General features: G+C 38.4%; 1 protein-coding gene across 1 annotated transcript in view; it reads right to left on the bottom strand.

Moving 5' to 3' along the window:
- The window catches only part of LOC146323114 (polyprenol dehydrogenase), a 50,498-nt gene extending 45,183 nt beyond the window's left edge, over positions 1–5,315 (bottom strand). The window contains exons 1-2 of the mRNA XM_084725359.1: positions 5,179–5,315; positions 2,573–2,680 (exon numbers count right to left, since the gene is read on the bottom strand). Of these exons, the coding sequence (XP_084581485.1) occupies positions 2,573–2,680; positions 5,179–5,284 (214 nt within the window). The 5' untranslated portion in view covers positions 5,285–5,315. The remainder of the gene's footprint in view (positions 1–2,572; positions 2,681–5,178) is intronic.
- Positions 5,316–15,123: the final 9,808 nt, after the last annotated feature.

Here is a 15,123-nt window from a genome sequence, read left to right as displayed (position 1 = left end):
AATGAGAAGCATTCGCGATGAACTGGCGACTTGTCCAGGGTGGACCCCCACCTCTCGCCGAGTGTCAGCTGGGAGATCCTTTAAAAGAGTCATTACTCAGTTTGGTTATTGGTTACTTTCTTTATTTGAATTTGAAACATGAGTTTCACATACCATATCATACAGCATTTCTGCCATTTTCTCTCTAAGACTTTGCTGTATTGCCTGTGTCTGTGAACAGTAAATATTATTAAATAATTAATGGAACAATACCAGACCTTGTTTTATGCAAAACAGCCCCTACTAATCCAAAATTTGCATTTAACACTCGGTTTGATATCAGCCTTTTAATTCCAGCGGAGCTCAAAAAGTCTTTACATCAGCTCACAGTGTGCAGCATCACACATATTTTCTAATGATGAAAACAAACTGTTCTGATGTTATTCCAAACCTTAAGACGGATCAACAGGGTGTCAAGAGGCATCTGAACGCGCTGTTGACCGTCTGATGCTAAGTACGGATCGCTGACAGTGACGGGCTTTTAAGTAGGCACAAACACACACACACGCACAGAGGTTCCCCTTAATACGACTGGCACTGCAGAGCCCTGGTTTTGTTCACTGTACTATCCACATTACTTTATTATAAGAAGATCTGTAGCCTTTCCACAAACCTTGCTGGTAACAATTTTCAAAGATAGAAAACAGTGAAAACCCTCCACAGTGACGTCTGAGGAGAATCCTCTGTATTCTGGCAGTGATGCTGACAGATTTTCAATATAGTGAGTCAACGGGACCCACAGGTGGTCATTTGAGCGGGTCCCAGGGAAAAATGTGTGGTTTTTTTTTACCTTACAGTTACAGTTTCGGTAACATCTCAATTCCTCCCTGCCTTTTATTTCAGTATTCTACAAAAACAGCCGCAACTAATGATTATTTTCAGAGTCAATTAATCAGTCGATTATTTTCTTGATTAATCTATTAATAATTGTTTGTTTTTAAAATGTCAGAAAGTGAAAAAATGTTGATCAGTGTTTCCCAAAGCCCAAAATGGCAAGATATTCAGTTTACTGTCAGAGAGGAGTAAAGAAACCAAAAAATATTCAGATTTATGAAGCTGAATAACAGAGAATTTTGACTTTTTTTCTTAGAAAATTACTCAATGATAATCGATAATCCATGAATCACTGCAGCCCTAAAAACAGTGAACAATGCTCGACAAACTTAATACACAAAGACAGACTATGAAAGAAACATTTGGGATGAATGGAAGTAGGACTTTAAGTCGCCAAAATACACATCTAAGGACGTAACGCTGCAGTGTTAACTGACAAAAACAGGAACAAATCATTGAATCTCTGTATTGAACGGGCAAATCTATTTCAACAGGTACAGCCCTGATTACCACTACCAGGCTGATATATCGGCCCGCCGATATTGGCCAGTCACAGGTATATATCAGTCTGTTTTTTAGCTTTTAGCAGTAATTTATGTATATTTGATCTTATTTCTTAAGTTTCAGTTTGCTTTAAGTTTGCTTCTGACCCAAAAATCACACCATTGCAGTTAGCTGTCCTCTAAGCAGCCTGACAAGTACAGACGATTATTATTACCATTTCAAATTCTATTTATCACTAAAACTGTGTTTGATTAGTGCACTTTGACAAACTCGTGGTAAACACTGTGCAGCATCAACCAAACAGTCTCCCAGAATTAAGGGCACGTGCTGCATGCAACATGGGTTTGTTTTGCATCACTAAAAACAATGACATCGCAAAGAACATGATGCCATTTCAAATTCAATGAGAAGTTTTCAATATAAAATTTGGCGAATTGATTTCAGTAGGGCTGCCAACGTGTGGCCATGTGTGCATCACTACTTTCTGAACATCTTCAGCACATTTTAACAAAACCACGATAACACTGATAACAGTGATAAATCTGGTCACTGTAATCCTAATATGAAATTTTCATACGGTTTCATCTCGACTGACAAGTCTTTTCAGTTCTCTCTGTATTACTGCTGCACAACCGGGCGAAACTAATCTCAGCCTGTTTAGCAGTAATTGAGGCTTTCCCACCATCATCTGTGACGAGACAAGGCTCAATTCTGCCACCAGCTCTACATCTGCATGCAAATGCTTCGACAGATTGTTTTGTCATGTTTGCTGCTACGGACAGGTGACTGACCAGAACACAGCTCTACATGGTGGTCATTTCTTGTGAGACTGCACACACACCATCTCCTGAGGTTAACCTTGGATTGTCTTTTAAAACTTTTCCCAAAATTCACTTTTATATACTTGGTTTTATCTAAAGGGCTTCATCCATTTTCTATAATTTATTTCACGTGTTATTTTGCCTCAGTTTAGTCTTTTACTGGTATATTTTTATTGTAAATGTAAATTACTGTCATTACTAATCTACAAACATAAAATGTTATAATTTTCATTGTTGTGTTTGTGGTTGTTTTTGTTGTAAATTTGAGTATAAACAGGTGGAAACTCTCTGTATGTGTGCTCGTCCTGTTACAGGTTACCTCTCCAGCCCTTAGTCCTGTTTGTGTGTCAGTGATGTGGTGCTTGATACTGTACCTATGATAACATGCGCCCCCAGTCTGGCCATGTGGCGGACTACCTCATAGCCGATTCCCCTGCCTCCTCCTGTCACTATGGCAACCTTGCCATCTTGTCTGGGCATCGCTGGCAGAGGTAGAAGAGGACACACAGATATCAGGGAGAATGTCATTTGATAAAGAAGCCAGTTCAAGACGGGACGCTATTCACACACATGAGAAGTCTTTGTAGTAACTCAGATGAACTTTATCTAGATTTTTTAATTCTTTTGGTACTGTATAACAATTTTCCTTCACTTTGTTAGAGAGCCTTACAGTTTCTGAGTTGCTTTTATAGTGTCCCCCAGATTTAAGGAAAGAGCAGAATGGTTTCCCATATAGGGTTAATGGGTGGGTAAGAAATCTACTTGCCCAAAGCTGATTTTTACTTGCCCCTGTACAAACTGTTTTATTTATTAGCAGTTATCAAATAACAACAAAGACATGTTTAGTCTAGGGTTGCGATGTTGTGGTATCTTTACTTTTAATGACAGTAAACAGAATCTTTGGGTTGTAGGCAAAACAAGACATTTGTCATCCTGGACTTTGGGAAACACTGATTGACCATTCACCATTTTCTGATATTTTATAGACCAAACAAGTAATCAATTAATTGAGAAATGATCAATAGATTAATCAACAATGAAAATAAGCTTTAGATGCAGCCTTATAATAAATAATTACAAATTACTTTATACAGCCATAGTGTGGTGGAACTTCTGTGGTAGATATGAACAACACCAGCATTCATTTTTTAATTGCAATAAAGAAATTAATAGACAACTAGAGATAAAATAGATCTGGTAAATAAAACAGGAGTGACATGTTTTAGCAATTGACACAACCTGTTATATCCTGTAAACAGCCAATCATTTAACAGGTGTGTTGTTCAGTTGCACCTTCGACATATGACACAACAACAGAAACAGCGTTGAGTGAGAAATTAGTGCAGACGGTGAGGAAATTGTTAATAAAAGAAAGACAGGTCTGCTCGCAAGTATGGTAAGGATGTTTTTTTGTTTTTGGTTTTTTAAAGTCTAGTAAGTCTCTTAGCTGTGTGCCTCAATCAATTTCAACCAAATTCAAATAAATTTGATTAAATTCAAAATAAAGTGTCTAAATTCACTATTTTCTCCTGGTCTTTGTTAAAAAATAGGTAATTAAAAATCATCAGTATCGACTGGAATGAAAATTTCATTGTGATAAATTTTTCAGCTACATCACTGAGTCATAGAATCAGATCAATGAAAGAAAATGTCAAAAACCATCAAATTAGCAAATTAGGGTTGCAAATTTTGTGCAGTTTCCATAACCAATCACTCAACATGTTAAAAATCAACAATCGTTAAACCATGAATATTTAGTAAGAGAAATGCACTTTTTTGTCTCTGCTCTGTTCAAGTATTTATTTATTTGGATCCCCCATACTACCAAGGTAGCAACTACTACTGAAAGTTTTATTTAAACAATTGAAAACAACAATATATTTCTCCACTGCTCCTTTCACTCAAAGAAAGTTTTGTCTGACAGAGCCATTTGTGTTTTGTATCTTATAAAATATTTATGGTTAATCAATTGTTAGCATTTTGGTTCAGGAAAATGCACAAAATTTGCAATCCTAGTTTGAAGAGGTGACTGTGACATCAGCGGTTAAAAGTAACTAATACTCTTAGTAGTTTTTGCAATGAATACTTTTACTTAAGTATTTTTCTAACAGCAGTATTTTTACTTGTAATTCAGTATAATTTAGCAATGTAACAGTATTTGTACTTGAGTACAGATTTTCAGTATTCTTTCCAACACTGGTTGCATCTGAATATGTCTGCTACTGTCTTATAATTGTGTTTTTACTACTGGCCATGGCCATGGTTGAACAACAGCCACACCTTTTTCTTTTCCTGAGCACACCAATTAAACACAATTAGTAATTTGTAATGCATGTCTGACTGTTGACCTTGCGTTAATTGCATCATCATCTATTAACGTTACAATTAAATTAATAAAATTCATGCATCATATAACTCTTGGAACAGGACTGGGCACATCCTGAGTGACCGCTGTACTGCATTTGATTGGTTGAGCGTAGGCTGCGCTGTCAAACCAGCGTCCTGATTGACCTGTAGCTCTAATCCGCTCTGTTTTCTTGTGGAGAGTCACACCAGACCAAACTCCGTTATAAAAAAGTAGACATTTTACCGCAAATCATTTGGCGACAAATGTGGACACTTTGAGCAGCAACATTTCAGAAGAGGAGGAACCACTTAGGTCTTCTGCTCAATTCGGCAGTGATAATACAGAAGACAGCACTTTCTTTCGGTCATGTTTCTACTTTCACACTTCTTTCTTACTAGCGTTAGGTTAGCTAACACTAACATGGCTAGCATTACCTTAACGTTAGATACTGCAGTACGGTAACAGCTCACACTCCAATGAAAACTGCTCCTTGCTAAATGTAGGTTACTAGTTGTAGGTATAAATATTATTAAAATGTAAATTCAGCTGCTGTCTACATGACTCACGAACCAATAAGTTCAGGTTGACTCGTAACGGAATGTAACACCTGTCTGAACCTGAAGTTGAACTGACCTGGCAGCCTGAAAGGTCTGCTGAACAGCTGCGCCAACAGGACCTTCAGTCCGAGCAGGTAAAGTTTGATAATTGGTACAAGATAAATCCAAAAGGCAGGCACCATCTCTGCCTGGTCCTGCAACGGAGTGAGCAGTGCAGACACAGACTCAGAGGAGGAGCTGGAGGAGCAGCTCTGGACAGAGAGGGCAGTTCCGTGTAAGGGAAACGTTCCAATATGAAGTCGTCCGTCCTCGCCTCCTTCCTCGTCTACCTCTCAATAAGTATTTGCTACAGAAAGACAGTGGAGAAGGTTATTTGTATAGAAGCCTATTTCTGCCAAATCCTCTAAGTTATTATAATAAGGAAAACAATGACTTACTATGTCAAAATAATGAGTATGTTTCTCAAAATAATGCATTAGTATCTCTAAGCCATTATTTAATAACTCAAATAGTGAGTTATTAGTGAGTAAAAATAACAAATGAGTATCTCAACATAATTACTAATTTATCTCAAAATTATATAGTATCTCAAAATAAAGTGAAACTTTCTGGAAAATAATGACATAATATCCCAAGATAATCACTTAATATCTCAAAATAATGACTTAATCCATAAAAATGATGAGAAACTCTCAAAATAATGAGTTACTATCTCAACATAAAGTGAAACTTTCTGAAAATAATGACATAATATCCCAAAATAATAACTTAATATCTCAAAATAATTATATAATATCTCAAAATGATGAGGAACTCTCAAAATAATGACTTGATACCTCAAAATAATGAGAAACTTTCTCAAATTGATGTGATACCTTTCAAAATATTGTGTTAGTATGTCAAAATAAATTGTTATTTCAATGTAATGATAGCATCTCAAAATAATGAGAAATGCTTCAAAATAATGAGCTATTATCCAAAAATAAAGACTTAGTATCTCAAAATAATGAGAAACTTTCTTAAAATAATGACTTAGTATCTAAGTCATTATTTAATAACTCAAGTAGTGAGTTATTATCCAAAAATAACAAGTTAGTGTCTTAAAATGATGAGAAACTCTCTGAATAATGAGTTACTATCTCAAAATAAAGAGAAGGTTTCTCAAAATAATGAGTTAGAATCTCAAAATAAATACTTCCTCAGCCCATCTAAATATAATGAGTTGGAATCTCAAAATGATGAGTTAGTCTCTGAGTTGTTATTTTCAGAGTCCATCCATTAAAAAAAATGGACTCTTCTTGAGATTGCCCACTTAACCAGCTGCTCTGGCAGCTCACTGACTAGTTAACCTTGAAAAACACGGCTCTCTGGCAGCTCTCCATCACTTATCTGTGGAGGTGGAATTAGTGTGTGATGGAGGGGCCTCGTCGCTGCTGCTTGGCTGCTTGATGTGCCGTATGATCCTCCTCTGCAGATCCAGCATATTGCTGCCTTCAGCTCACTGACTATCTTATTAACTGCAGCCAGATAGGTCACACACGACAGAAGCAACAGAGGCATGACACACCAGTTTGAACCATAATTTCCCAGGATATATAGACTTTAAGAACATGTTTCTGGAGCAGCGCGACTCCTTTCTGCTGCAGCTCTCCTCTATCAGACTGCTGGATGTTAGGTTTTCTTCTCCTGGGATCGCTTGGGTCCATCACACCAGTCTACTCTTATTAGAGGCTAGTCATGCTGCTGTGATAATTAGTCAAATAGGACCTCAGCTGTGAAAATCGTGACTTTTGCTGCCAACTGAGCACATATTCCTCTGATTTAATCAGCGCAAAGTTTTCCCTAAACAAATGTGGTTTTTCCAATAACATCTGCTACATGATGCATGAACTATGATGTAACTCGGGCTTGTTGCACAAGATTTCATGATTCAAAAAGAATTACACAGGCCTATATCTATATGCATTTCCATATACTTTTTTTAGATTTAGTAAATAACTTCAAATAAAAATGGATAATGCACATATAATGTTCATGTCAGACCTCTTCAACTCCTCGTGGACGTCCCCGACAGCCATTATTTTCAGAGGTTGCAGCATACTCAGCTTTAAAGCTGAAGTGAAGATACAGATATCAAGATAATTAGACCTAAGGAATCCATTAGTATGCATAAAGTTTTGGGCAAAAACATGCGGTTTTTGCATGCAGTATAAATGTGTTATTTTCACCGATTCTATTTAAGGATTTCAGCACACTGCTTTCCCTAAACCAGGGATCTGCAACCTGCATCCAGTGGCTCCCCGTAGGTTTGACCAAAGGAAGAAATTAAGGGATCATATTTTTAACATTTTAATTTTCACTTATCATTATTGTAGCCATAAAGTGGTTCTTAAATTCTCAAACTGTAAAAACGTGTAGATCATTTTTTAAAACTTGACCTTGCTGTATAAAATGACCTATAGGGTCCTCGCTGCCTCATGAAACTCCACAACCACAAACAACAGACCTGAGGCGTTCAGAGTATGTATGGCTTTCCTATATGTATACTGACAATTCAGGGGTTTCTGAGCAACCGCCAGAACAGCAATACTCACCATTCAGTCACAGAAAGAATAAATTCTTGCAGAAATCTCCAAAATGTCAAAAGTTTTTGATATAGCATTAATTTTTCTGTGGTGTTCCTCAAAGTTTTAGTGAGTTATTGTGGGTTTTGGAGGATTTTTTGAGAATTTTTTTTATCAATTCTCAAATGGTTAATAAATAGTATCAACCCAAAAACTGCTGCAACAACAATATGAGACATGTTAAGGAGGCAAATGACCATTATATACTTCCATTATAACTGTCTAAGCCCTTATACACTCTGAAGTTGTTAAAAATGTGAATAAGCGCCTAAAAAACACAATATTTATTATAGATTTTATGACTACAAACATTTAAATTAATCTTCAGGTTTGTAGCTTTCAGATGATATATTCTGTGTGGCATACTGTTGACCTGCTATCTCCCCTTACAAACCCCTGTTCCCTCCTAAAAACTACAAAATAAGTGTATGGTAATGATATTTTTCAATAATTTATCGGTTTTATCCTCTGAGGTTTTGCCAATTTTCTGCAGCTGAGTTTTATCACTTCCACCGCGGACCTCCTGACAATTTTGAGAAAAGTTATTCTCAGTTGTTTCACATTTTATCAAGATGCTAAATGACTTGTCACATGTACTTAATTACTGTCTATACAAGTATATTATATACAAAGAGCCAGACTTCAATGATGAGAGTATCCTTGTAAATATATGCTTATAGAATAGGTTTTTTCCAAAATTAATGAAATTCGTTCACTCATTTTTGAACAAGGCCTCCTCCTACAAAAAAATCTGAAAGTGGTTCTGAGCTCAAAGCGGTTACATGAATGCCCTATTGTGTGCATAATTGATGATTGTGAAACTATCAGGTAGTGATTAAAAGAGCCAAGTTGTCATTCAGCCTGTTCATCTTGGATGAATGTTTACTTCAGTCTCCTGGAAATAGAATAAAAGGTCACCTGCTGTACCGAGCCACCTTCCCAAAACAAAATGTTGAAATGCTAATGGCTGTCAGTGAATCAATACGACCTGTGTGAGACTGGAAACTAATTAAGGGTAATTACTTAATCTGCATCTGGTTGTTGTTTTATATAGATTGTCATTTACATCTATATTGAAGTAAGCCATCCACTTTGCATTATAAGATAAGTACATTTACTCACTACAGGGCTTATGTACAATTCTTAAGTACTTTGAAATAATGAGTTAGTTTCTCAAAATAACAAATTAGTATCTCAAAATAACGAGACAAAATAACAACTATCTCAAAATACAGGGTTAGTATAATGAATAATAATGAGTCAGTAGATAATGATAAACTCTCAAAATAACAAGTTACTATCTCAAAATAATGACTTACCTAACCTGTAGCAATATAAGTGACTTACATGAGCTACACAGGACAATGCTAACATTAGGTACACAGACCAACTTTTAATGTTAGCTACACAGATCAACCGCTAAAGTTAGCCATGCAGACCAACTGCTAATATTAGCTATACAGACCAACCACTAAAGTTAGCTACTCAGACCAACCGTTACAGTTAGCTCCACAGACCAACTGTTAAAATTAGCTACATAGACCAACTACCAAAGTTAGCTACACAGACCAACTGCTAAAGTTAGCTACACAGACCAACTTTTAAAATTAGCTACATAGACCAACTACTAAAATTAGCTACACAGACCAACCACTAAAGTTAGCAACACAGAACAAAAACTAAAGTTAGCTACACAGAAATCCAGTTCGCTAGCCAGACTGTCAATACTTTGCTATTAAAAAATATTTTGGGCCCGCAGGTGGTGAACAGTAGTGACCAGTATGGGATACTGGACAGAATAAGTTTATGGCAGTTTACTTGTTATTTGAGTGACAAAGTACACTGAAATGTGCTTAATTACCGCTGTTAATCTAAATGGATATTTGCCCATAATAAAGGAAGAGAAAGCTGGACAAACAATAAACCTTTTTTTTTGTTATTGTTTTCAATATATTTTCCTCTGTTATTATTTATCAGTCAATTATCTTACAGTGTCTCATGAAAATCCGGCCACAACATCTGATTGACAGGTGATTAACACATCTCACAGGACTGAAAGCTTGTCCCAAAAGAAAGAAACAACATCAGAACATCATTATCTCTACCAAAAAAGACTTTAACCTAAATACGGGTGCTATTTTCTTGTCCATACAGCTCAGATCTGAACGGACAGCCTACTGCTGTGATGGATTGCGTTTGGCTGGCAGGGCAGAGCCAACTGAATTATCACTGGCACTCAAAGTAGGCCACCCAAAGTCTCCAAGTCCTTCATTTCAACTAAATTACAATCATCTGTGTTAAAGACAGGTCTGGGGCATTCACAGCCGCTTCCCTTTCTCCTTTTGGCAGGGAAATCATTAGTATTAGTTTGTGTCTTGCCCGCTATCCAATAGTTAAGGTCAGGCTGTAACAGCGGCGCTGACATGAAGTTGGCCCCAGTTATTAAAGTCTGCATAGAAGGCGGTTAAATGAGCAGCAACATAAAGAGACTGTGTCATCACCACTGCTCTGACGGAGGCTGAGCCGTGGAGGCTGCGTGAGTGTGTGTATTTAAATGTGCGCGTTAATGCGAGCTGAGAGGACGTGTGTGTGTGTGTGTGTGCTTGCGTGCATGTGTGAGTGTTTGTTCTGCCTCAGCCTGAGAGGTTGAGGGGGTCAGCGAGGCGAGCTGGCCTGCTATTGTTTAAAGGAAATCGCATCTCACGCATGACTATGGGATGATTATTTGGGATGATGGGACATCAGGGAGACACACATACGCAGACACACACACACAGATGAAGACGTATGTGCACACACACACACACCCTGAGACATGCTGGGAACAGGACATGACAGGAGGGTGTGTGATGTAAATAACATGTGAACAGCATCAAAATAGCTCCAAACAACAGTCACCTAGTCTTCTATGACAACCACTGGCTGGCTGCAAAGCCCAACTTGTCTTATTTTGTAAATCCAGGCTGACAACAGCTCTACGGGACCTCTGTGTGTGTCTGTGTGTGTGTGTGTGTGTGCGTGTGTGCGCTTCCTGCTAAAATGTAATCCTTATTTCATGTTTCACATAAATTTATTCCTGGTGAGAGGAGAAGGTAGATGATATTGGATATTTTTAGGAGAGAATGCCACTAACAGAATTCAAATTGGACATTTTTGACACGCTGTTCCTTAACACTTTGCCCCATGTTTGTTTTTGTTGCTGATCAGCTGCCACCCAGGGGAGATGGCAGGTGAAGTGTCATATCGAGAAGAAAGGGGATTTTCCGGGTGTGTCACGGGCAATTTGGGCTACGGAGTGCAACAGCTTGTGTGAACTGATGTTGTCTTTTTCTCGCGTGTTTGAGCTGCCGCTTTCGGAGCTTTTCCTCCATCTGAGAGGCAGACAATCGAGGATGGACTCAAAGCTCCGACAGAGACTCAGCCAGCGCTGCAGGCTACGCAGTGTCCAGCCCCTAATGAGACAGCACATGTGCATGTATACGCAGGAAAGACAAACCCAAGGGGAATGCCTTATTATGCAATCTGAAGCACATCGGTCTGTGTGTGCACAGAGAAATTGAGGATATTGAGTGTATCTGGTGTGTGTAAATAGCAGCAGGTGTGTGTATGTGTGTGTCTGTGTACATGCTGATAAGAGAGAGGGCGATGAAGAAATGCTTAAAAAGTTTTTCAAGCAAGCCATTACCTCTGTACATCACTGTTGATGCGAAGGGGAGAAATAGAGTGAAACAAAGTTGAACGAATGATTTCTATTGGGAAATATGCTGATGCCGTCATGCTGACCTTTATATCACTAAAATTCAGTTTTTGAATCCATTTTTATCAGCTGCTCCCACAATTATTCTTAATGATAAATGACTGCAAATCACAATTATTTTCAGTGTTGATTATTCTGTCAGTCATTTTCCCATCATGAATTAATCTGTCCATTATTTTCTTGATTAATTAGATGTTTGGGCCATAAAGTTTCAGAATATTGTGAAAAATGTTGATCAGTCTTTCCCAAAGCCCAAAATGACGTCCTCAAATGTCTTGTTTTGTCCACAACCCAAAAATATTCAGTTTACTGTCAGAGAGGAGTAAAGACACCAGAAAACATTCACCTTTGAGAAGCTGAAATCTGAGACTGTTGTGAAAAAAAATGATATAAAACAATGAAGTAGTAGTAGTAATTAATAGTTGACGGTTAATTTTATGGTTGATTAATAATCAATTAATTGTTGCAGCTCTATAAAAATTGTGTGGTGGGCGGGGGATGAACTTTTTTCAACCACTGAAAGGGGGTGCGGCTGAAAAAGTTTGGGAACCACAGATGTAAAGTATCGGGGAGGAGAATCTGTAAGTTTCTGGCAAAACAGAAAAGCAGGAAAGAGTACAATTTAACAGATGGACCTCAGAGCACCACCTAGCCCTGTAACGCCATTTGATGCACGCACGGCTGCGTCACGTTAGCCGGAGCTGATTGCAGCCATTCTACACAATGCTTGTGATTCCACCTGTAGTGTGCAATCTGTCTTCTGCCCTCTGGTGGATTTTCAGAGCACTGCAGGCAGCAGCCAGCCTGTGAGTAAAAAATCAAACACTGCCACCTTCACATAGTGACTCGCACGTGTTTGGCAGGGAAACTTTGCTGATTATAAAAAAAAGTTTTGGTAAGAATAACAAAACCTTTTATTAATTAATATTTTGCACTTTTACTTGTGACACTGTGACAGTTAATGTCATTATTTATCACACCTGTGCCTTACTTTATTTAACGAGTCAAAACATCAGCAGTGAAAAGGGTCTATTAGTAAAATTATGAGGTGCTGGTAGGATTTTTTACCACACAGACACAAGAGTGGTATTGCTCTTCTTATATAAGGTGATGAGATGATGAATATTTCCTCTTCCTCTTTACAAGAAATCAAGATTCTTTGTAAAGACCAGTATCACATACAGAATCTCAAAGGGCTTTATCAGCCCACAGCAGCGCAGGTCTCCAACCAAACCCAAGCTCTCTCAAAAAACAAACACTAACACTCAGATTCTAAGTCAGAGAAAAAAAAAATAGAGGAAACCTCAGGAGAGACGATTCAGAGAGAGAGAGATCCCCTCCACAGATGGCCGGATGTGCGCTAGGAGCCGCGGGTGGGAAAAGGCAGTGGACTGTACGTGGACAGATTTGGTAATTGTTGTGTCGCCTCAGCTGCAGCCGCCACAGGCTTTCCGTGGGGAGAGGAGCCAAAGGCCAGCTTGTAAACATGAAAGTGATACCTGAGATTTTCGCATGTGTTTGCAGTGGGCGACGACACACAGCACACAACAACGTCCTGGATTCGCGTCCGGACTGCGGCTTTGGTCCCTCTTTTTGACTGAAAGGCATTCGTGATGAAAAGAGTCACAAATGCCTCAAGAGTAATAAGCTACGCTTTTATTTTTGGGAGTGGGTAAAAGTGTTAATGAGTGTGTGGATGTGCTACAAGCTTCTATTAAATAAATTTGATTTTTTTAAGCCATTATAATCACTGCACTTTGTAAAATCCAGTGAACTTCTTCTACTGTGAGCATCAAACAACTCATCAATATCAACTTCCCTCCACATGACCACTCAAACTCGCCAACTGTAATTGGTCTTTTCTTTTTCAGGCTATGAAACCTTAACAGCAGCTCCAGAAATGTCAAATGTCTCCAAAAGCTAAATTATATTAGATACAGCACCTTGTTAAAAAGCAGAACAAAGGCAGTGTAACCCTCTCAACCCTGTTTACAGTTCAGTTCCACTGAAATGTTTTCCTAATTACCCTCTAATGAGGTCTAACAAAGGGTATAATACTGTCTTATAAAAGGAAAAATGTATCTGTAGCTCTATGTGACGTATCCATAGTTCAGTGACTAATAAATGCCTTTTATTGAGACCAGTCCAAAGCACACCTGTGCAACAATCATTCTGTTCAATAAGCCTCTCTATATGCCACGCCTGTCAGATGGATGGATTATCTTGGCAGAAGATTTTAACACATTTGTGAACAAAACTGAATATAAAAAAATTTATATACATTCCTGTGTGAGAGAGAGAGTCTCTGACTGCATGTTACAGCTGCTGGAAGCTGTGTTTTTTCTTATGCCATCTTTTCATGTGCCTGTAGACGCACACTTGTGCAGATATTTCCGTATTTTGCATGCAAGATGGGTGTGCTATTAATTCATCATGTTGCACAGAAAAAAATATCTGAATGTGTGTGTGTGTGTGTGTGCACGCTCATGTTCATGGGATACATCGTCTCTCCTTACTGTCTTCGGGGAGTGGATGCCTTTCCATTAGTAGATGTAGAATGGGGAGCGGTGGGAGGGATATTTGCTTGCACCAATTAAGACTGTCATTAACTATGTGCAACACTCTCTCACACACACACACACACATACACACACACACAGTATTTAGCACGTTTAATTTAACAGTCTGTGAGTCAGTGTGTGTGTGTGTGTGTGTGTGTGTGTGTGTGTGTGTGTGTGTGTGTGTGTCTGTTTCTGTCTGAAACCTGTTACTGACACAGAACTGTGAGGAGACTCTTGCATCTCTCGCTTTCTGTCTCCCTCTGCTTTCCTCGCTTTCCGTCTCTCACTACAGGGCTGTGTGCTCACAGGGAGACTCAGAGGTGGTGGTGTATGTGTGTGTGTGTGTGTGTGTGTGTGTGTGTGTGTGTGCATGTGTGTGTGTTTTGCTTCCTTGGCCTCAAGCCCTTTACCCACCCCTCCGTTTAACCCGACAACACCGATGCCTCAGCTCAGTCATGCAGTTGCACAAACACACTCGCACATTTTGTTTTGGCTGTGTGATTTTGTAAAAAAGAAAATTAAGGGCAGATGCTATTTGCACCCAGGTGTATATAGCCCCGCATGACAAAAACAAGCTTCGAGGTGTCAATAGGGGTTTCACGATTCTTCAAATCCAGGATTCTATTTGACTTTTGATTTTAAGGTCATGATTCAATTTGATTTTTTGATTTGAACTTCTTTTAGCACTGATGCCTCCCTGTCAAACTCTTCTTTCAAAAAAATAGTCCATATGGTATCAAGTGTGATATAACAGCTTGTAAGCTACACACACCAAATGACGTAAGTGAAGAGAAAGCATACATGAAGCATACACCCAGGTGTATACAGCCTGTGACAGAAACCAGCACAAAGGAGTCCAAAGCCCATCAATGCTATTTGCACCTGGCTTGTAATTTGGTATGTGGTGAAGACTTTAAGGGAATTTAATAATTAATAAGGTAATAAGTGTAGTTTTGTTTTTTGCTATATTGACGTGTCTGATTCCAGTGAAAGATTTCCAGTGAGAAACATTTTTACAGAGGAGTACAGAGAACTTCATCTTTTTTTTATCCAATTAGACATTTATGTGAAATTTAGTC

The sequence above is a fragment of the Lutjanus erythropterus genome, chromosome 8 (genome assembly GCF_056507025.1).
Source record: "Lutjanus erythropterus isolate fLutEry1 chromosome 8, fLutEry1.hap2, whole genome shotgun sequence".
Lineage (NCBI taxonomy): Eukaryota > Metazoa > Chordata > Actinopteri > Lutjaniformes > Lutjanidae > Lutjanus > Lutjanus erythropterus.
The sequence above is the reverse complement of the archived record's forward strand: the minus strand, read 5'-3'. Positions and strand labels throughout refer to the sequence as shown.